Source organism: Apis mellifera, linkage group LG1 (genome assembly GCF_003254395.2).
Source record: "Apis mellifera strain DH4 linkage group LG1, Amel_HAv3.1, whole genome shotgun sequence".
NCBI classification, from domain to species: domain Eukaryota; kingdom Metazoa; phylum Arthropoda; class Insecta; order Hymenoptera; family Apidae; genus Apis; species Apis mellifera.
The window spans coordinates 5,225,883-5,246,565 of NC_037638.1; the positions used below are offsets into that span (position 1 = coordinate 5,225,883).

Sequence of the window (20,683 nt, forward strand, 5' to 3'; positions counted from 1 at the left end):
GATTGAGGCGCGGTACGAACTATGGTTCGTGCACGCCCTTGCTAAAGCTCCGAAGACCCGAACAAATAAATGTTGAAAAGAGGAACAAAAACGACATTATGTGGCATTAACATACAAAGTATGTCAGACCCGCGGTCCGCAGGCATAACATAGTATCGCGGCGTTCGCATACTCCGACCGCTTTACAGTGACCAGAAGGAACGGGAAAGCATTGAAAAGAGACCGATCCCGAAAGAGAAAAGAGAAGGGTAGAAGGAAGAATAGCAAGAGAGAGAGAGAGAGAAAAAGAATGAGTGTCGAATGTGTTCGAGTAGAGGCAATAGGCTGTGTGCGGAATAAAGAAGGCAGAATGATGAACGCAGAAAGGTGTGTGTGCTGTGAAAAAGGAGAAAGGAGGAAAAGGAAAAGAGAGCGAGAGAAAGAATTGAGGGAGCAGAGAGAAACGTTTACGCTATCCTCGGTCCTCCGAAGTCCCATCCCGTCCCATCCCATCGTTTCGTTGTCCCCGTGTGTGCCACGCGGTGCGGCTCAACGCAAAAGGGTCCACAGAGAGCGGGAGCAGAGTAACAGAACGCGCAGGAAAGGGAAAGATCCAAAGCAGCAGCAAGCTGGTGGCAAAACGAAAAATCGGCCCGCATATATCGAGCTGGCCTGCGACGACGACGACCGCGGCGGCGGCGGCGGCGGCGGCGGCAGTGGCGGTGGCGGCTACGACGACGAAGGTGGGACACACATATAAAACGAAGGATTTCTTGTGTCCCCACTGCCTAGTGGACTCCCGATCGGCTACTGCTAGCAATGGTTCTGAACGTGATTAAAAAAAGATTTAAAATAAAGACAATTCTTATCTATCTATTTTTGTATTTTTATTGATTATATTTTTTTAAATTTTTTGTTAATTAATTTTAATAATAGTTTTTGTAATATAAATATTTTTGAATTGAAATATTCATTTATTGTATAAAATATAAATAAAATATTATTGAAAGTTTGTATTTCAATTTTAAAAAATATTTGATTTTGAATTTTATATAATTTGATAATTAAGATTTTTATATATACGATTAAAATAAATATAAAAATTAAATATAATTAAAATTTATTATAATTTACATATTTTATATATGTTAATGATTAACAAATGAAGAATGTTTGAAAATTTATTTTTTATGTTTTGAATGAAATATCATTTAATATTTTTTTTTTAAACATATGAAAGTTAATATTTTTATTCAAGAAACATTTTACTCGGATTTCAAATGTTACGCATGTCTAACGCTATTTGTAATCTTCATGCCGCTTTGTAATTTTGTATTTATTTTTAGCTATTAGAAAACTTATGTTTAAAATTCTATATGTATATATTTATGATATAATAAAATTTTAAACAATTAAAAATGTTAGAAAATTATTAAAAATTTATGAAAATAAATTAAATAAAGGAATATTATAAAATACATTAAATATGCTAAACTATATATTTATTTCTATAAATATGAATAGATAAATCTGATATAATACATAAGCATGGTTTATTAATGCTTACAAAAATTTGTGGATTAGATTAACAATCTTGATATATATTGTGAATATAAGGTCTCTTTACATGTACAATAATGAGTGGAACACAAATGTGTGTATATAATAAACTAAGATTTAATGTAATATCATTGTAATTGTAAGTTCTATTATTGTTTGAATTATTTTTTTATATTATTAAAAATATAATATTATGTTGTTTGTTTATTAACATATATTAGATAACCTTTTGAAGATAAAATACCACGACATTTTAAATGAATTTGATACCTTGTAACCCAATGTACATTTGTATTAGCATTGAATATTCCATTTAAATCTTCTTGAGGTAAAATTTCTATAATAAATAAATTATAGGATTATACATTACTTATTTTATTCTTATTATATACAAATATACTTACGTCCAGGATCATTATGTGTTAACAATTGTACATCATTTTCTTTAGTGAATGTTTGCAATGCTGGTGGTACAATACAACATGTAGCTAAACTAATTTGTACAATATTTGGCTTTACCTGTTTTAATAAAAATAATATAAAATAGATATAATAAAATACATTAAAAAACAAATATAATTTTACATTTGCCCATTGAAATAAATCAATAAATTCATTTGTGTTGACATCACTAAGGCCAACACTTGATAGTTTGCCAATTTTCACATATTCTTCTACTCCAGTCCATAAATGTTTTAGTGATGATAATATATCTTCTGAATTTTCCTTTCCTGAATAAGCAATTACTAAAGATTCAATTGCATTTATATTTAAGGAATTACAAACTGAAAAAAATAATATAATATAATTATATAGATACATGTAATTAATAATATATTATACCTTGATCTATAGCTTCTTTTAATAAGTTTACATCAGGTGATGAAATAAATACTTTTACAGTTATCTTAACATCTTCTCTATTGATATCTTTCAAGGCATTATCTTCTATACCTTCAATCTGAAAATAAATAAGTTTTATAATATATCTTTCTAGAAATTTTAAAAAATTAATAAATAGTGATCATACAATAATTGGATTTTCACCAATGCCTTCATTGTCTCGAAGTACAATTTTTAGTGTTTCAATTAGCTGAAAAATAAAAATAAATTCATAATTTCTTATGAATATTTTAAGGTTTTCAATTTTATAAGAAACATAACCTCCAGAATTATGATTTCAATATTGGCATAAATGAAATTTAATTTACAAATATTGTCATTGAAAATTTGAAAACTGACCTCATCTGTGGGATTTTGACTTGCTTTTGTTTTTGCTTCATTTAAGTTAAGTATATTTCCGGTTCGAACTAGTAAGTTTTGTGATAACATAGTATGGAATAAAATGTAAAGAATGTTAGCAAACACGTTGCAGATGACTAACTATTACGAAAACTAATGACATAGATTGTAGTCGACAATCACTTGGTTGCGATGAATTTAATCGTAGATGACGTGGCTGACTAGGCAATTTTCAATCTAAAGATAATATCAATAAAATTCAAACATAAAAAAATGTGTGTACATGCATAGCTGTAACTCTCTGAACTTGTACTATATTTATTACAATATTTAATTCATTCATTTCTATATTCAATAAGTACAAAATATCTTTAGGCTATTAGCCCAAAAAAGTGCAAATAATTATGTAGCAATATAGATATGATTATATCATTAATTTTCTAGATTACATAATTATAAACAATTATCAGAAACGCATACATATTTCTTTGTACGGTTGCTTGTATGGTCATATATAAATAAAACTCCATAGATTTAAGTTTTAAATGTGATTATGCAATTAAATATATATATTTTCATATACTATTGATAATTTTTTTTTATATTTATTTTATTAAATTTTTTTTAATAGAAATTAATTTTTTCAGAAAAATCAACAATAATAACAATAACTTATTAATTTTATGTAATAATTTTTTAAAAGTTATACTTTTTCATATTATTTTGTTTCTTTTTTACTAAAAATTATTAAAAAAGTTTTATTAAAAATTAAAAAGTTTATTAAAAATTTTTATCTAAATACATATTGAATTTGCACATTTCAATATATACTATATATATATATATATATATATATATATATATTCAATTTTTAACAAAGAAAAAGATTAGCAATTAGTTATCTAAATAAATTAAATCTAAATTAATTCTAATATAAAAATATTTTTATAAAATATTAATAATTTTATTAGTCGTATTTAAAAATAAAGTTAAATTAAGCAATCCGATTAATAATATATATATGTATATATATATATATATATATATATATATATATATACAGAAGTATATAGTACAGTATAATAGTTATGTATATATTAATAGTGTATATATGTATAATGTATATATTATATATATATATATATATAAAATTATTTAGTACTGAAATACAACAGAGAGCGCAACAATCGCTATAAAAGTAAATAGATAAACCACTCTATAAAATGAATATATCATGATTATATTTGTGATATGCAAAAAATGAATACATTCTGTTTAGCATTTGTAATTTATTAGTGCTGTCATTTATTATTTAAGTAATAAAGTATATTTCAAAAAAATTTCTTGATAATAAAATTATAATCAAACAATATGCCTGTTGATGTAGTTGGATATATATATGCCGCTACAGTAGCGGCTGGTGGTATAATGGGTTATGTAAAAGCGCGTAAGTTTATATCTATATTATTAAATATTATTTTGCTTTGTATATAAATATTAGTACTATTAATATTTATAAAATTATTTATATAGTTTTTAATTAATTGCTTTATATATTTATTTCTTTACTTTACAATTTTTAATTTAGAGATAATTAAAAAATTTTTATAATAAGAAACAAAATTATTTCATTTTTTAAAGAATCAATTCCTTCTTTGAGTGCGGGACTTATCTTTGGATCTGTTTTGGGCTATGGAGCTTATCAAACTTCTCAAGATCCTACAAATATTGGACTTTCTATAGCAGCAACTTCTGTTCTTGGTGGAATTATGGGTTATCGTTATTATAATAGTGGTAAATTAATGCCAGCTGGTTTAATTGCTATATTTAGGTATTATTTTATATAATTCTATATATATATTTTATATATAATATAATAAAATTAATTTTAATAAAATTAATTTTTTTAGTTGTATAGCATTAATAAAAACAATTGTCAGATCTTTTTCTGCAGCCCATGAAAGTCCATTAAACAAAGAAAGTAAGAATATATAATAAAATATATGTTTTTAATAAATTTTTTTATTATTGACAATTTTATTAGCTAAAATATTTTAAATATATAATTATAACATACATAACCTTTGTAATGTAATAGGTTAATAGAAGAAATAATAATCTGTAAAAGAAGAGGATAGAAAATATATTATGGATTCTAATGATTAAAACAATTAGTTAATGTTATAAACCTATATTTCTATATTATTATAATCTATATTATTATAATTAGATTTTTAATTCCAATGTTTTTCCATAAATGGAAATTGTCTTTTTACAGAAATATGATTTATATTTATGTTACAAAAACATATAATGTTTGAATATATATTTCAATAAAGTTATTCCAAATGTTATTTTGTTATTTATAATTAAAAATTATTATTAAATAAATTATTTTTAAATAATTATTATTATTATTAATAATTACGAAAATTTATATCAATTTCAATATAATTTTATATTTTTTCTGAATCATTTTTTAATAATATTAAAAAAAAAATATTAAAAAAAATTAAGAATTGAAAGTTATTTTAAATTTTTTTATTTATTTGTACTTTTATAGTTTATTTGTATTTTTTAATTAAATTTCAAATCCAATGATATAAATATGAAATTTTCTTTCTAAAAAAAAAAATATATTTTTTAATTATATTAAAAAAAATTTTTTAATTTTTTATAATTTTAATAATTTTAAGAAATTTCAATAATTATAAAATTATTATAAAAAATTTTAATGAATTTTCAATTATATATACACTTTTTAAGCTTTATCCGCAATATTTAAATCCTAGTCGATTGTAACAATCGAAAGAAAAACTCGAAGTTCGAGTTATGAAATCGAATATGCTTTGCATTGGATGCTTTTACGAACCTTTCCGGGAGCTCTTGCTCGGTGGTGTGTCCGTGGGAAGAAGTACTGCGGTTCCACCAGGTTTTTTCGAGATTTTTTTACGAAATTAAATACGAATTACGAGTTAATCGACAGGCATATTAATGTTCTCTCGTAACTCTTAAGCAGTTACGATTGAACAAACGAATGTTCTTTTTCGATATTTTTAACGGGGAATCGGTCGCGAGAGAATCCGACAGGCACTGGTCACAACACGAACGAAGCTTCAACTTTCATCGATCGATTTGACTGATTTTTGAGATCCAGTCACCGAAAACTTCCATCATTCCGTCAAAAACCGAGTGCCGACCCGCAGGGTGGCGATCATTTGATAAGGTATGTATACTAATGCATATTTGACATCGTCTTCCCGAATACTTACATCTTGCATGCTGTCACGTGAAAATTTTAGTTATCGATGAGTCACAACGTGGTCTTTGTAAAGTTTGTACAAGTTTCTTGTCATGCAATATGTTTAATAACAGATTAAATATTATTATAATGATAGATGATGATTTTTTTTTTAATTCTCGTAGAATATTTCCTTATTATGCACAATTGTTTCGTCAATTTTCCGTTATAATTTTTCCATTATTTATTATCTTATATTTCATTATCGTTTTCTCTTGTCTAAAATTAATTGATTTGAATCCAAATTATTTATTTAATGTAATAAATATTACCACACAATAATAAAACTTATTTTGCTAACATTGTATTATCTTGTTACTTGCTAACATTATGTTTGTGGAGCAGTTTGTATTTCGATGCTATGTTATTTTAAAGTTACTACTACCTAAGTCGGCCTGATATTTCCTGCATAAGCTAGTAAAATTATACTGAAATGTAACAATTTTATTTAAAAATTTCACTTTATCAATTAAAAGAATTTTTTATTCAACAGTAATATTGTAAGTATTATTGGATTAACATTTTTTTTTAAATTGAATTTTTTGTTTTTAATAATAATAATACATAATAATACATAATAAATAATATCATATTTTTATTTCAAATAAAATAGACAGTATGTTACGTTTTTTAATATATATTTTTTAAATGAAATATATCAAGTTGTTTTGATTTTTTGTAATTGATTATTTTAAAAACTGAATGTTATTAAATATCTTATTGAAATTAATTATTTTATCATTTTTAATATAATTAGTATGTAACGTATATTTAACATAATCAAGTTGTATTTTTCAAAATTTATATAAATTTTAAACAAATTTTGTTATATAAAATTGATAATTTCTTTTATATTCTCTCATATTTTAATAAAAAAAAAAAATGTTTGCTCAATTAGAAGTACTATAAATACTAATAATAATGATATAGTATAATGATATAGTACGCACCTGTATTTTAACTATGAATATATTACAAAGATATCAACTAAATGTCAACTGATTGTGATGAATGATTGTAATCTATAATTTTCAACAGCAGAGTACATAGATTAAATATAATATTTCCATGCCCCCCAATGAAGACTTGATCTTTAAATGGCTTATGTATTACCCCTCCATATTCAATTGGAACTGTGTAAACCATGTATTCCTTGGCCGTCAGATAAGCTTTGTTCCATGAAGTAGAGTTAGTACCACGCAAAGGCTGCCTGATAGTACTTATCTTTCTCGTATAAATAGTGGTTCAAATAGTTAGTTCAGGTTCAGTATTTTCTTGTGCTCTTGATTGTTTGTAGTACTTGTTACATTGACCACATTTTGAGCTATCACAAGAAAAAAAAACATAATAGTTTTATTTTTTATTATTGTTTTTTTTAAATTATTACAAAAATAGTCATTTTATAAAGATATAAAAGTTTTTCAAATTTTGATTTTATAATTTTATTATTATAAAGTTTTATAGAAGCTACGAGAATTACTTTTAAAAGTCAGGTAAGTGTATAATCTCTTTTTTTAAAAAAAAGTTATATTTATTTGTTGAGATAATTATATCATTTTAGACTAATAAACTTACTATTTCAAAAAATGTTATATTTAAGAGTTCTATAAAAAATATATTCAAATAAAATTTAACATATTATTTAAAAATTTAGAAGTTAATATAGAATTTATAAAAATATTTTATTTTAATATGATCAGGTTTAATTTCATATCTTCGAAGTCTGGTAAAAAATTCATTTAATTAATACTGATAAAATTTGATAAGATAATTTTGGGAGTGCAAGAAAATATATGACATGTGCTACTATATGTATTGATAGGTACAGATTTAATTATATGTATATATTTGCATATTGTATATTATTTCTCTAAGAATATAAATGTAATTTTATATTTAACGTGTTAGTACATTCATTTTTACTTATATTACTTTATTTTTTTTTATATTACTTTCAAAATTTATATTATAGACAAATTTATGCAAATAATAAATATAATCATAAAAATATAATTTTTTATGTTATGTGAAATGAATTAATAAAGACAAATGAATTAAGAGAGCATTTTTTTGAAATTTAGCTTTAATCCAAAAATTTTCATAAAAATTATATTTAGTTATTAATGAATTGACTTAGAAATTTTTTTAAAAGAAAAAATTATTGTAATATTATTATAATTATTATAACATTATTATTATATTTTTATAATATTTTAATAATTAATTGATTGATTAATTTTTATAATTTATGCACATTTATGTATAAGAATTTTTTTAATGTATGAAAAAATAATCAAATATTTTTTAAATTTATATATTTATAATTGTTTTATTTTGTTTAAAATATAGTATAAAAGGATAAAATATTAATATATAATATTATATATATATTATAATATATAATTTATTTATTACAGGGTTCTATCTGCAATAGACTGGTAGGCCAGTCTATTGGTGGGTGCGTAGATAACTGCGGCAACTGGAAGTTGGCCCTGAACGCAGAGCCCCCGTGGCTTTGCTAGCACCCCCATAGTGATTTTGTCTTAACCCGCTTCCTCACGACTCACCCAATTCTCATTGACAGCTGCCTCGTATGTATTATCTAATATATTATGAATAAATAATAAAATATTTTATAATGTAATATGTTTTTAATTTTAGTTTGCTGCCTAGCGCCTACAGAGTATCTTTCAAAAACTTAAAAACAATAAAATAAATAATGAAGGTAACAAATCTGGACGAACGTATTCATGTCTTGGACAGTGCGTCAAATGTTACGACCGTCATCAAAGATATTGCATTGAGTGGATTGCAAGAAGAAGCTTTTTATGTGCTTGATATTGGAGATGTCGTACGTAAACATCAAATATGGAAGGAAAAAATGCCACGCGTCAGCCCTTATTATGGTAAGATACTTATTAAATATTATATGTTTCATTTTCTACTATAAATTTCAATTAATTATAGAAATTAATTAATTCATTATAAAATTTCAGCTGTAAAATGTAATGATAATTTAATTGTAATTGAAGTACTGGCTGCTCTTGGTATTGGTTTCGATTGTGCATCCAAAGTAAGAAATCTAATACTTTGTCATTGGTATTATTGATAATAGATATACCAAGTAAATAGTCTAATTTACATTTCTATTCATTGTTATTTATAGTCTGAGATTAACAAAGTACTAAGTGTTGGAGTAGACCCGTCAAGAATTATCTTCGCCAATCCAGCTAAACCGGCATCACATATCCGTCATTCTGCTGTTGTTGGTGTCGATGTTATGACAGCAGATAATGAAAGCGAGTTACATAAGATTAAAAAACTTCATCCAACTGCTAAGGTAATAAAAAATGTTTCATTTTTCGTTATATTTTTCGTTATATAAACTTTATTTTTTGTTATAAACTTAATTCAATTATAATTAAGTTATAAATTTAATTTAATTTCTTTTTTATTTTAGGTTGTTATTAGAATTCGTTGTGATGCTGAAGTTGCTCAGTGTCAATTAGGTATGAAATTTGGTTGTGATCCTATATTCGAAGCACCCAATCTTTTGCGCCTTTCACGTGTATTAGGACTCAATATCATTGGTATTAGTTTTCATGTTGGATCTGGTTGTCAAGATCCACCAGTATTTTATCGAGCTATACGTCATTCTAAGATATTATTTGATTTAGCAACAGATCTTGGTTTTAAACCATATTTGTTAGATATTGGAGGTGGTTATCCTGGAAATAAAGGTTCTAGTATTGATAGAATTGCTGATGTTGTTAATGAAGCACTTGATGAATATTTTAATAGTAAGTAATATTTGTTTATTTTATTATACTATTTTATAACATAAGTTTATTATTTTTATTTATAATGACAATTTTTAGCTGATGCTGTTCATGTAATTGCTGAACCTGGCCGTTTTTATGTTGCCTCAGCATTTACACTTGCAACTAGTATTCATAGCAAACGTTCAGTACGCGGTGATGAAAATTCACCAAATACAATTACGCACAATATGTATTATATTAATGATGGTGTTTATGGCTCTTTCAATTGTTTACTTTATGATCATCAACATGTAATTCCAATACCTCTAAAAGTAATTATTATTAAAAATTATGCTACTTAAAAATATTATTTTATAGATTATTAACTATTATATTATTCAAGATATTTAACATTAAATATTTCAATATTAATAATTAAGATTGTGGAAAGATAAATTGTTGTCAATAATAAACATTTTAATATTTTAACAGAAAGGTTGTGGAAAGATGATTCCCTCAAGTATTTGGGGACCAACCTGTGATGGTTTGGATCAAGTTGTTGAAAATGTTCTATTACACGAAATGGATCTTGGTGATTGGATAATTTTTGAAAATATGGGAGCATATACATTACCAGTTGCTTCTCCATTCAATGGATTCCCTGTACCAAAAGTTCATATTGTTGCTGACGAAAATATTTGGTAAAAAATTATATAATATTTTATATTTATATTTACTTTATTATATTTTATTTGATATATTTTCTAATTGCAATTATATTGTTTAAATATTAAATATAAAGCTTTTGGTTGTTATATTTTGTAGGCATTTATTAAAAGATGCTTTGCCTTTGACTGAAGAACATTTTGTTATTGGCAATACTCCAGCTAATTTACGACTTGGTTTGGATATCGGTGGAACTGATACCAATGCATGGCACAATTCAAACATTGAATTGACATCGACTCAAATTTTAGCTGATGTTACTAATCCACCATCATCATACTTTTACGATTATCTTGAAGTTGATCTTTAATGCATAGATATTATAATAACAACAAACTTGTTGAAACAATTATTCGACATTTCTAATGAGAAACCACATTTTCATTTCTCATATAGAATCTTATGGCATAACTTGAGAAATAACTATTTTTTTTTTAAGTTTTTGTGTTGAGATTATGTATTTTATAATATTTATCGTGATTAGTTTAAAAACCACAAAACGATATATATACGCTTTTATTCCATTTTAAAACTTGCAACATTACTAATATTTGATGCCATAATTGAAAATTTTTTTTTTTTTTTTTTCATGAAAAGATTAAGAACGTGCAAATTATTTCAATAGATGATATATGAGATTGCTATTAAAAAATAAAAAAAATTAAAAAATATATATAAATTAAATTAAATTAAATTTTTAAATTATCCTTCGTAAAAATATTTGTAGTACCATATTGCATGACAAGTTAAAATATTTATATATGCTTTTAGAATTATATATTGACTTTTGTGGTAATCAAAGAAATCTTTATTGATTTTTGACATGGGTAATTTGCACGTTTAATATAGACGAAAGTTTGTCATTTTTATATAAATTATATGAGTTAGTAGAAGATTTATTTAGTAAAAATGATAATTATAATTTTCATAACTATTTTTATGAACAATTTTATATTTATGGTTTTATGTGGTTCTTTAATTTTAAACATAAATATTACTTACATAATTTATATGAAATATTAAAAAAAACAAAAGTAGTGGTTTTGTATAAGGACTTAAATGTTGAGACATTTATATATATATATATATATATATATATGTAATTTATATATATATATAATTATATAATTATATATTATATAATTTATATATATATGTGTATATGTATAAACTATTTAAATTATCATTGTTATTTAACATGATTAACAACAAGAAAATATAAAAAAAGAAAAAAAGTGAGGGAAATGTAACTAATAGCATTGAAGGTGACGTATGTGTCCAACATATGTATAATAATGATATAAGCACAAATATTTTATTCTCTTGATTTCATTTATTTCAAACGTGAAATTAATAAACTCTGTAGGATTGCTAGGATCTTTAGGCATTGAGGCAGCTGTCACAGAAAGAAAAGATAATTAGTTTCTTAATTAATTATTACTCCTATTGTATTATATATGTCAACTATTATTATTGTTAATTAATTATTATTAACAAATGAATACATGTAATAAAATATATAAAATCAAATTAAAGAACTTTTAGTTCTTATTCCACCTTTGTTTTTTTATATCTTTGCAGAAATTTATATACCACTTAAGTTCAATTGATTAATAATTTATAAGTATACATTATATAAAATATAATTAAAAGATAAACTATATCTAGCATCTTAAATAAATCTAACTATATAACTATATCAAAGACATTGATTTAGAATTATCATGGAATTTATTGAAATTAGAAATCTTAAGTACTTTTAGTGTACTTAAGATTGATTAATATATCAACTAGAAATAGAATTTGTGTGTCAAATAAGTTCATAAAAAAAAAAAAATATTGGTATGTGTAGTTTTTTTATTTACTTGTAAATTATCTCTGTTATCATCAACTTTATTATTATTTATATTTTTTACATTTATTATTATTACATAATTATTATTGTTATATTATAAAATGCATATTTAATAATATTTAATAGTATTTAATCTTTTATTCATTAGTCTAAAAAAATTAAAAATTTTACTTAAGTAAAGTTATAATTAACTATTACATAATTCTATATTATTAATTCTATATTAATTCTATATTATTAATTCTATATTAATTCTATATTAATTCTATATTAATTTATCAATTCTTATATATTTTATTTTTAATTCGATTCAACTAAAAATAAATATTTTATAATTAAATAATATATATATATATATTATAAATATAAACAATTGAAAATTTTTAAATTTATATGACTATGTAGATATATACTATGTTAATAGATATATATATTATGATATTTTTTATAATAATTATATTATGTATTATTATGTATATTGTGTAAAAATCCTATTATCAAAAATTCAAGAATTGATAATGTATTCATGTATTTCTCTAATTCAAGAACCAATGCTGATTGTCACAGATTCATTATATTTAATAATAAGATAATGATAAAAAAGATTTCTTTTCTTCTTCTTTTTGATTTCGCATTAAGATTATTGCTTATAAGAGTAACTCGTATCTAATCTGTGATTATAAATAAAAATTACAAGTATATACTTTTCTTTATTTTTATAAGAATAAGCGATCAATAAATAGAGGAAATCTAAAATTAATATCAAACAAGTGAACTGATCAAGATAATTAATCAAAAAAAAAGATCTACATATTCTCTCTTAAAACGATTATTGATAGAGTTCGAAGGTAGTACTATCGAATAGAAGAACAATTCGATTATCGCATGAATTATCGTCGCATTTAAGTAAATATCTCGATGTTTATTAGATGAATCGAATCGAAGATCTGAATTGGTCAAGGTTTTTGGACAGAGTTCACATGGACATCAAGTAATAATTTTCGCTGCGCATTGTGAAAGGTGTACTGTTGTTTTGTTTGCAATGTACTGTCTAACCGGATGGTTGCGTAACAATTGCTAATCTTTTCATATCTTATACGCTTTTCCGATACCTCTACTTATGTTTCGATCTCTCATAGAAACATTGTTCGATATCAATAACGGTTATTCTTTTAATTAAATGATCAGCATTTGGTAAAAGAGATAAATTATTTTGATATAAATTTTTAATTTTTTTGCAAAATTTAAATATTTCCAATTAATAAATTATATTTAATCATATTCAATAAAATATATTTTAAAAAAGATTTATTTATCGATATATTTCGATATTTTGATGTCAAATTAAAAATAATTGATTTTGATTTATGGTTTATGGTTTATGGTATATATTATGCAATTTTATATGAAAATTAGCCGAACTAATTGGAATCATTAATTTTATTAATTTCAAGTGACTTATCACTATCCCAATTCTTTATTCATTTTACGTTTTTAGGTGCTGCTACCTGTGAAAGATAAAATCTTTATATAGAATAAGGATCGATTACACAATATTAATCGTCAGATATTCTACAACATCGAAATTGATGGCATTTTAGTTACAAATCGAAATCAATATTTTTATAATAATTGAAGAAAAAAATGACAAAGAAGAAAAGTTGATGAATCATCAAACTAGATATTGGAGAATTATAAGATTTCTGTTTCTTACAATCTTACGAAATCATTATGAAATTTTTTATGAAATCATTAGTTTTTCAATTTTGTAAGATTTTCAAAAACTTTTAGATTGAATATAACGGTAATAACAAAAAATGATTACTTTGTATCGATTCTTAAGTAGATACTTTGTAAAAAATATTTGTCACAGTCGAGTATTATCATATATGATGAAATAATTTTTCATAAGCATCTAAAATAGAATTTTTTTAATTTAATTGAGATATTGATAGATGGTATGTTGTTCAACAAATTTTTTAAATGAAAAATAGAGAAAAGAAATACAACAATAATGTAAGTATTTATATTTATAAAATATAAATGAGAAAATGAAATATGTAAACATCTATGTTTATAATAGAAATTAAAAATTTACAAAAAAGAACAAGATTTTTTTCATAAATTTTTTAATATGTCAGAATTGTCTCTATTAATTGTAATCTCGTTAAATAAATTACATATACTGTTAATACATATAAGCTTTTAATTTATATTAATTATTTTCTTTTAAACAATACGTTATTAAAAATTAATAAAATTAAAGAACTTTTAATTTTCTACAATCCATTATAATTAACGTCACACAGTATATTACATAAAAGTTACTTTTAGGAACAGCTAGTGGAAGTTACACATGGCACAAACCACGCGTACAGAATGTTGGTCTCGGTGCGTGGATAATCAAAGAGCGCAGGAACAATATCAAGATCAATTACGTAAAAGGAACAGAAAGAAGAAGAGGCTACGAGATTTCTTTTTATTTCATATATATATATATATAAATACCGTTAGCTGTGTATATCGTGAATGACCCACACTTTCACTTTCGTAATTAACGCAGGTATACCCGCACCTCATGTTTACCCACCAACCGGCTGGAAACAATATGCGGATTTCCCTATGGAATCAGTCCCGTTCACGGACAAATAATTACTATTTTCGCGTGCAGTTTCCAACGAATGGACGACAACAGCCTTTAACTATCGTCTCGGTTACTTCTTCATCGTGGACGTGGATGTCAAGTCGTGATACCCGCACGCGTGCAACGTGCTGTTGTTCCGGTGTGCAGCTGGTGTAATCGCGGTTTCAAATCCTCATCCGATGTCTGGCATAACATATAATAACAGCTATGATACAAGTACGTTCTACAGACGATTTCACTTTTAGTCAAGAGGCTGCATCCTCGTCTAACCTCTAAACGAGACAGAGTTGACTGTCGAGCACGCGCTCTACGCGCGAGCCTTCTTTTCCTCTCTTTCCATTTCCCAATGTTGCATCTCACATTCGAAGACATTGCGACGACAATACGAACGATAATAATAATGCCAACTTTAGCACGCTGGACCACCATGTTTCACCGTCGAATGTAACGTATCCTTTAAGAAACACTTGTGTATATGCGAATACACACACACACACACACACACACACACACACACTAATGTAAATGTACATAATGTGACTGGCGTCGAGTTACATGCTCTCAGCCACGATATATAGGTTCACCGAGTTAAAACAGAAATTAGGAGCGAACCGTGTCCCCTTTCTCTTGCCAAGCCAAGCGTGGTATAAAATACTTTCCCTCTCGCGAGTTGAGTCAACGGCAAAGCGAAAGAGCGAGCAGGAAGGAAAAGGCAGGGGCAGCCAGGCAGCTGTGGCTCGCGAACGGAAAACCGGAAAACGATCGCTTCTAATCAAGAGCCTCGAGCGTTTCCCTTCTACTTTGTTCTTTGTCTCTCTCGCTTTGACGTGTCGCTTCTTTTTTTTTTTCCTTTATCTATTCTCTCTTCTTAATAAGTTTTCGTTTACAGATCGGTGGAAACTAGTTAGTTATTTAGTTCTGGGTCGCAGTACATTCGTCAAGAGTGAATCTTAGAGAATCTAGTGATTCGGACAAGTCACGCGAAGCGTAGACACGCTTCCGCCGGCCAAGTGGACTGCAATCTTATTCCTGCAATCGTTTCCTTTTGAAGAACAAGAGGCAATCTAACCTGTCCAATTCTCATGCGGGAGAATCTGCTTGGAAATGTAACGTGGGAATGAAAAATGATTTAACGAATTTTATAAATATTTAAAGCTTGAAAACAATTTACATTCTTATTTTTATTTTTAAGAGGAAAATATTTGGGAAGCACGAGTCAATGTTGAAGATTATTGTTGTGTAAATACGAGAAAATATTTATTGTTGTATAAATGCTGCCAATCCATCGATTAAAAACTCGTACTGTATTATAATAATATATTCATGAATCACCTTCGCCAACAAGATCAATTTATTCCACGAATTTTTTAAACGTTATTCAATTTTTTCAGAAATGCAGCTTTCAAATCACCAATCATGTGCCTAGAATTTACCTAGAAATTTTTACACGTTAGCGTTTTTTGAATGGATCAAAAGAAAAGAAAATTCGTGGATCGAATCTTCGTTCTCTGCCAATCAGTTTGTAAATTTGCGTAACACCATGAATATTAAAACCGACAAACATCTCGATCTTGCGAAGAAACATCTTCAATCACGAATCGTAAATCACGGTTGGAACTCAAAGTAGATATAAATGTTCACCATCCTCGACCATCTTACATATATTTAAGTACTTTCTCCATATATATATATATACAGTTTTTTAATTAATCCCAACAAAATTCAATCAATCGTAGATAATTAAAAAAAAAAAAAATTGTCGGTTAGGAAGAGGAAATAAACCCGGGAGAGGCGTCAAGCTGATGGAGCGTGGTCGTTAAGAGCACAGCCGATCTCCATCGATATCGATATCATCGAAAAGGACAGCCCCTCTCGACGAGTTTCCCGATTTTGAAAAGAGGCAGGTCGGCCAGTGGCGTACCGAATCGAGGCGAGGAGAGCAACCTTCTCCACTCTGGCACATTCGTGCACACAACCGAATAACCGTGCGCCAACAATCACAATCGCCACCAGTGGCGAGTAGTCCCCAGTCCCTGGGTCGTTTCCCCACCTTCCACTTTTGCTACCGACGTCGACGGGTATCGTCTACCGCAGTTAGACCGAGTCCGCTCGCGCATTCGCATTAATTTCCAATCCGCGGTGTGCGCGCTCTCTCTGGCCGGCCTTTCCTCTCCGTTTCGATCGTCGGTCTTTCGAGACGGTCTCTTTCGAGAAGCGGGATCTCTCTCGATCGGGTCTTGGCGATTTCCGACCACGCGACCGTTATCCGTTACCCGTAATTCTAACGGGGCGAATTAACGAAAAACGGTGTCGTCGACGGAAAGAGATGCCCGTGGATTCGAGCGAGAAAAACGCGAAAAAATCCCGCACGAAAGGAGAAGGAAACGTTTGACGACCGTAAATTCTTTTTATTCGTCTCGGTTATTCTCTTTCCTTCTATTTTTTTTTTCTTTTTTCTCAATTCAATTCTAGTAGTAGTAGAAGATTCTTCTGTGAAAGGAAGAGTCGGAGGAGGAACAAGGAAGAACAGATTGATTCGTGTCGAAGAAGATATTTTTTATATCGCGTAAGGATATACTATTCGCGGAGATCGGGGAATATATCGGGTGGTATCGGATCGACAGCGAAAGTGCACGTCTTCCGTACGTGCACGGGGTACAGTGCACTTGTGCCAGATACCAACCACGAGACCACTACTTTTTTCCGCGGGAAAAAAAGAAAAAAAAACGCTGAAAAACCGAAGAGAAAGAATCGTGTGATTTGTCGATAGTTGTAATATTATTTTTGTCATTTAACTTGACGTTTTATTTTACACGAGACTGTGCGCGCGCATGTGTTAGATGGATAACTGTTTGGTAGATGGAGATACGAACAGATTCGATCTTTCCGTCCTTGTCTACAGAAATCGATTTCGTGTTTCCAGTTTCAGGATACCGGTCGATGAAAACGGTTAATAAAAAACTTGGAAGATAAACGCTTTATTGCCTTATAGAATTCGCGGGATTTATTTTAGTATCAGGAAGAGGCTGTTTCATAGTCGTCGCTAAACATTATTCGGAATGACGATAAAATGAGACAGGTTTTGGTCTTGTTACAGTGAATTTATCTTATTTTAGATTTTTCTATAGGTTTCCTCACGGATTATACATGAATAATTATAATAGTATAATGTTAAATTAAGTCGTTATCGTTAATTTTATTATTCGAATTTTATTATTTTAAGAAATGTAAAAAATTTAATTGTCTGGTAATTTTTTAATTTTTTTTTTTTTTTTCAAATGATATTCACCGATTTAATTAATGCTAACCTCAAAAATTAGTCTCGCTTGTAACTATGAAAATGTGAAAATTATTTATCGTAGTTTATAAAAACACGAAGAATCGAAAATATATTATTTTTTAACAACACGAATTATATAAACAAAATATTTATTTTTCATGAAATTATCGAATAAAAAAGATATCGATAATCCATTTAACGAACAATTCATATTTCTATACATATATATATAACAAAATATTTTTAAATATTATAAATTAACAAATTCACTGACACTGTCCTGTTTGAATATTAATGCGAATAACTGTAAAACAAAAAATCTCAACTCTCTCATACCACGACTTAATACCAATAAGCCTCGATCGATTTTCACTTTATAACCTCTTTCATTTCAATCGTCCGCGTTTTGTTTACCGACGAGTCCTCGAACGCTCGTAAAATCGACAGCTACCTGTGCGGCATAACGAGCTATAAGAGAGCAGTCAGCTGCGAATCTTCGCGCATGACGCATGTTTCTTTCGGTTTTTCAGTATACGACTTTTATTTTTGTTTCATGTCCATACATAATCGGATAGACAAATTTTTAAGACAAAAAATGATTGAATTTGAACGAAAAAATACATTTTTGTTTAAGCTTTCATTATTTTTTAAAAATTAATCTGTTTTTCCATTTTCATTCATGAATATAAATAAATACGAAGAGAGAGGAAACTAACGTCGAAGGAGCCAGCAGTGTGTTGATGTGCAGTGATCACGAAATTGGTGCGCAACAGAATCACTCTGAAAGTAAAGTCCTTTGAGGAAGCGGATCGAAACAAGGTTTAAATATAAAATTTGATCTTAACGGTATCAATACGTGAGTTGAATCGGTGAAACGCTTTGTCCTTTTCTCGTCGTGATGACACTCAGGATCTCGACAATGGAAACATGAAGACTCTAAAAGATCGTGCATTCGATCGACGCAGTTCCAATCCTGTCGACCATAAATGACGTAAGTCTTGAATGAATTTTTTTTTTTTTTGATTTTTCGACAGAATACTTTGACAGATTATTATACAGAATGTTGTGGATTTTCATATTTACTTTATGTTTGTTTAATTCTGATACAAACGAAAAAAGTTTATGAAATTTATAAAAGAATGAAAGAATGAAAGAATAATATAAGATAAACGGATTTTATTTAATTAAAATATTTTTGAATGTTATTGAATGTTATAATAAATTAATAATTACGTATTAATTTATTTAAATTTAAGATTCAAAATTAATAATATTTATTGTCGATTAAATCATATTGTATTTTAATATCTATGATTATACAGATTTTTCTATTAAAATTTAACTTTTTTCTCAAATTAAACATTTTCCTACTATCTTTTTTTCAAATATATTCAAATATTAATATAATTTTGAACTTATCGAATTCATAATAATTCGAATATTGTTATTTTTAACAGATCATCAAAAAATCTTTAATAATAGTTATTCTATGTTAAAATATGATGTATAATAATATAATAATATAATACAAACGAGAATGATTTAATTAATTTCTTTCTAACCTTGCGCACGTAAATTTCTAGCTCATAGTGAAGATTATATATCAAATCATAATAATATTTGTGCATATTCAAAACGAAATAAGACATACCATCAATGAAAAAAATCTGTTAGAATTATTAATTTTTGAACAAATGTAAAGTTCGATTCATTATATATAATATTATTAATTATAATTTTAATTCGAATGTTTCATATCATTTTTGTTTCGTAAAGACTACTACCAACTATTAAAATAAAAATATTGAACTGTAATGCACACAAATGTAAGAATTAAATTTTAGTACATTTTTTCAATTTTCATTAAAAGACTTACGAGTAACAAAATCTTTTATTGAAGCAAACTGTCAGTAGAATCAAAACTCTGTAATAAAAGTTTGATATAATTTACTATGGCACTTATAACTTCTTTTATGTTCAGTTTTCAATTATTGATTCATTCTAATAGACTATTATTCTTTTCAGTTCATTATTAGTTCTTTTAGTTTACATTTTATTTAGTTTAGTTTATCTATTTTTCTTTTTTTTTTCTACATTATAAATATAAATATTCAATTTATTTTTAAAATTTATGAAATACATCTAAATTATTAATTTATTCAGGATCATACTTCATTAAGGAAGTTTTCAAATTTTCAATTCAACGAACATGTGTTCATAAATATTAAATGTTTATTCATTTATGAATTTTATTGAAATCTTAAATAAGTAACAAATAAATTTTTGTCTCAATTGCAATCCTAATTGTTAAGGTAATCATTATAGTGAAATTGAC

At 26.5% G+C, this 20,683-nt stretch overlaps 4 protein-coding genes across 12 annotated transcripts in view; 3 read left to right on the plus strand and 1 right to left on the minus strand.

Moving 5' to 3' along the window:
• Positions 1 to 1,513: 1,513 nt before the first annotated feature.
• On the minus strand, positions 1,514 to 6,199 carry LOC413735 (glutamate--cysteine ligase regulatory subunit). Of its 2 annotated transcripts, none has more exons than XM_006562773.3 (6): positions 6,054 to 6,199; positions 2,570 to 2,632; positions 2,383 to 2,500; positions 2,125 to 2,324; positions 1,944 to 2,058; positions 1,514 to 1,876 (listed from the first exon to the last, which is right to left on the minus strand). In XM_006562773.3, exons 1-6 carry the CDS (start codon positions 6,060 to 6,062, stop codon positions 1,731 to 1,733), a joined length of 651 nt encoding a protein of 216 aa, XP_006562836.1. In that variant the 5' UTR covers positions 6,063 to 6,199; the 3' UTR covers positions 1,514 to 1,730. The 2 variants fall into 2 exon arrangements, with proteins under 2 accessions (XP_006562836.1, XP_397174.4); XM_397174.7 differs by lacking the exon at positions 6,054 to 6,199 and adding an exon at positions 2,782 to 3,244.
• On the plus strand, positions 4,005 to 5,135 carry LOC726221 (transmembrane protein 14C). The gene is made up of 4 exons (XM_001120404.5): positions 4,005 to 4,228; positions 4,423 to 4,612; positions 4,692 to 4,762; positions 4,880 to 5,135. Exons 1-4 carry the CDS (start codon positions 4,153 to 4,155, stop codon positions 4,882 to 4,884), a joined length of 342 nt encoding a protein of 113 aa, XP_001120404.1. The 5' UTR covers positions 4,005 to 4,152; the 3' UTR covers positions 4,885 to 5,135.
• LOC410043 (ornithine decarboxylase) lies at positions 5,638 to 12,123 on the plus strand. Of its 2 annotated transcripts, none has more exons than XM_393529.6 (9): positions 5,638 to 6,007; positions 8,500 to 8,673; positions 8,744 to 8,988; positions 9,079 to 9,155; positions 9,249 to 9,422; positions 9,543 to 9,882; positions 9,961 to 10,175; positions 10,336 to 10,544; positions 10,669 to 12,123. In XM_393529.6, exons 3-9 carry the CDS (start codon positions 8,802 to 8,804, stop codon positions 10,877 to 10,879), a joined length of 1,413 nt encoding a protein of 470 aa, XP_393529.3. In that variant the 5' UTR covers positions 5,638 to 6,007; positions 8,500 to 8,673; positions 8,744 to 8,801; the 3' UTR covers positions 10,880 to 12,123. The 2 variants fall into 2 exon arrangements, with proteins under 2 accessions (XP_393529.3, XP_006562838.1); XM_006562775.3 differs by lacking the exon at positions 5,638 to 6,007 and adding an exon at positions 7,302 to 7,575.
• A 5,020-nt stretch (positions 12,124 to 17,143) lies between these two features.
• Positions 17,144 to 20,683, plus strand: part of LOC409468 (venom metalloproteinase 3) — a 68,062-nt gene continuing 64,522 nt past the window's right edge. Inside the window, exons 1-3 of one of the 7 annotated variants that reach the window (XM_016916121.2) lie at positions 17,145 to 17,634; positions 19,050 to 19,167; positions 19,258 to 19,339. The gene's annotated coding sequence lies outside the window, so the exon portion shown is untranslated. Of the gene's footprint in view, positions 17,635 to 19,049; positions 19,340 to 20,683 lie in introns of all 7 variants that reach the window. The other 6 variants (XM_006562764.3, XM_006562765.3, XM_006562770.3 and 3 more) reach the window with 6 other exon arrangements.

Excerpts from the sequence above, each read along its gene's own strand:
- LOC410043 (XM_393529.6), top strand. The coding sequence starts at position 8,802 with ATGAAGGTAACAAATCTGGACGAACGTATTCATGTCTTGGACAGTGCG. Across the intron at positions 8,989-9,078 it reads ACGCGTCAGCCCTTATTATG|CTGTAAAATGTAATGATAAT; the intron begins GTAAGATACTTA and ends ATAAAATTTCAG. Across the intron at positions 9,883-9,960 it reads ACTTGATGAATATTTTAATA|CTGATGCTGTTCATGTAATT; the intron begins GTAAGTAATATT and ends GACAATTTTTAG.
- LOC726221 (XM_001120404.5), top strand. The coding sequence starts at position 4,153 with ATGCCTGTTGATGTAGTTGGATATATATATGCCGCTACAGTAGCGGCT. Across the intron at positions 4,229-4,422 it reads AATGGGTTATGTAAAAGCGC|AATCAATTCCTTCTTTGAGT; the intron begins GTAAGTTTATAT and ends CATTTTTTAAAG. Across the intron at positions 4,613-4,691 it reads GGTTTAATTGCTATATTTAG|TTGTATAGCATTAATAAAAA; the intron begins GTATTATTTTAT and ends TAATTTTTTTAG.
- LOC413735 (XM_397174.7), bottom strand. The coding sequence starts at position 2,871 with ATGTTATCACAAAACTTACTAGTTCGAACCGGAAATATACTTAACTTA. Across the intron at positions 2,325-2,382 it reads AAAAGAAGCTATAGATCAAG|TTTGTAATTCCTTAAATATA; the intron begins GTATAATATATT and ends TATTTTTTTCAG. Across the intron at positions 2,059-2,124 it reads ATTTATTTCAATGGGCAAAT|GTAAAGCCAAATATTGTACA; the intron begins GTAAAATTATAT and ends TTATTAAAACAG.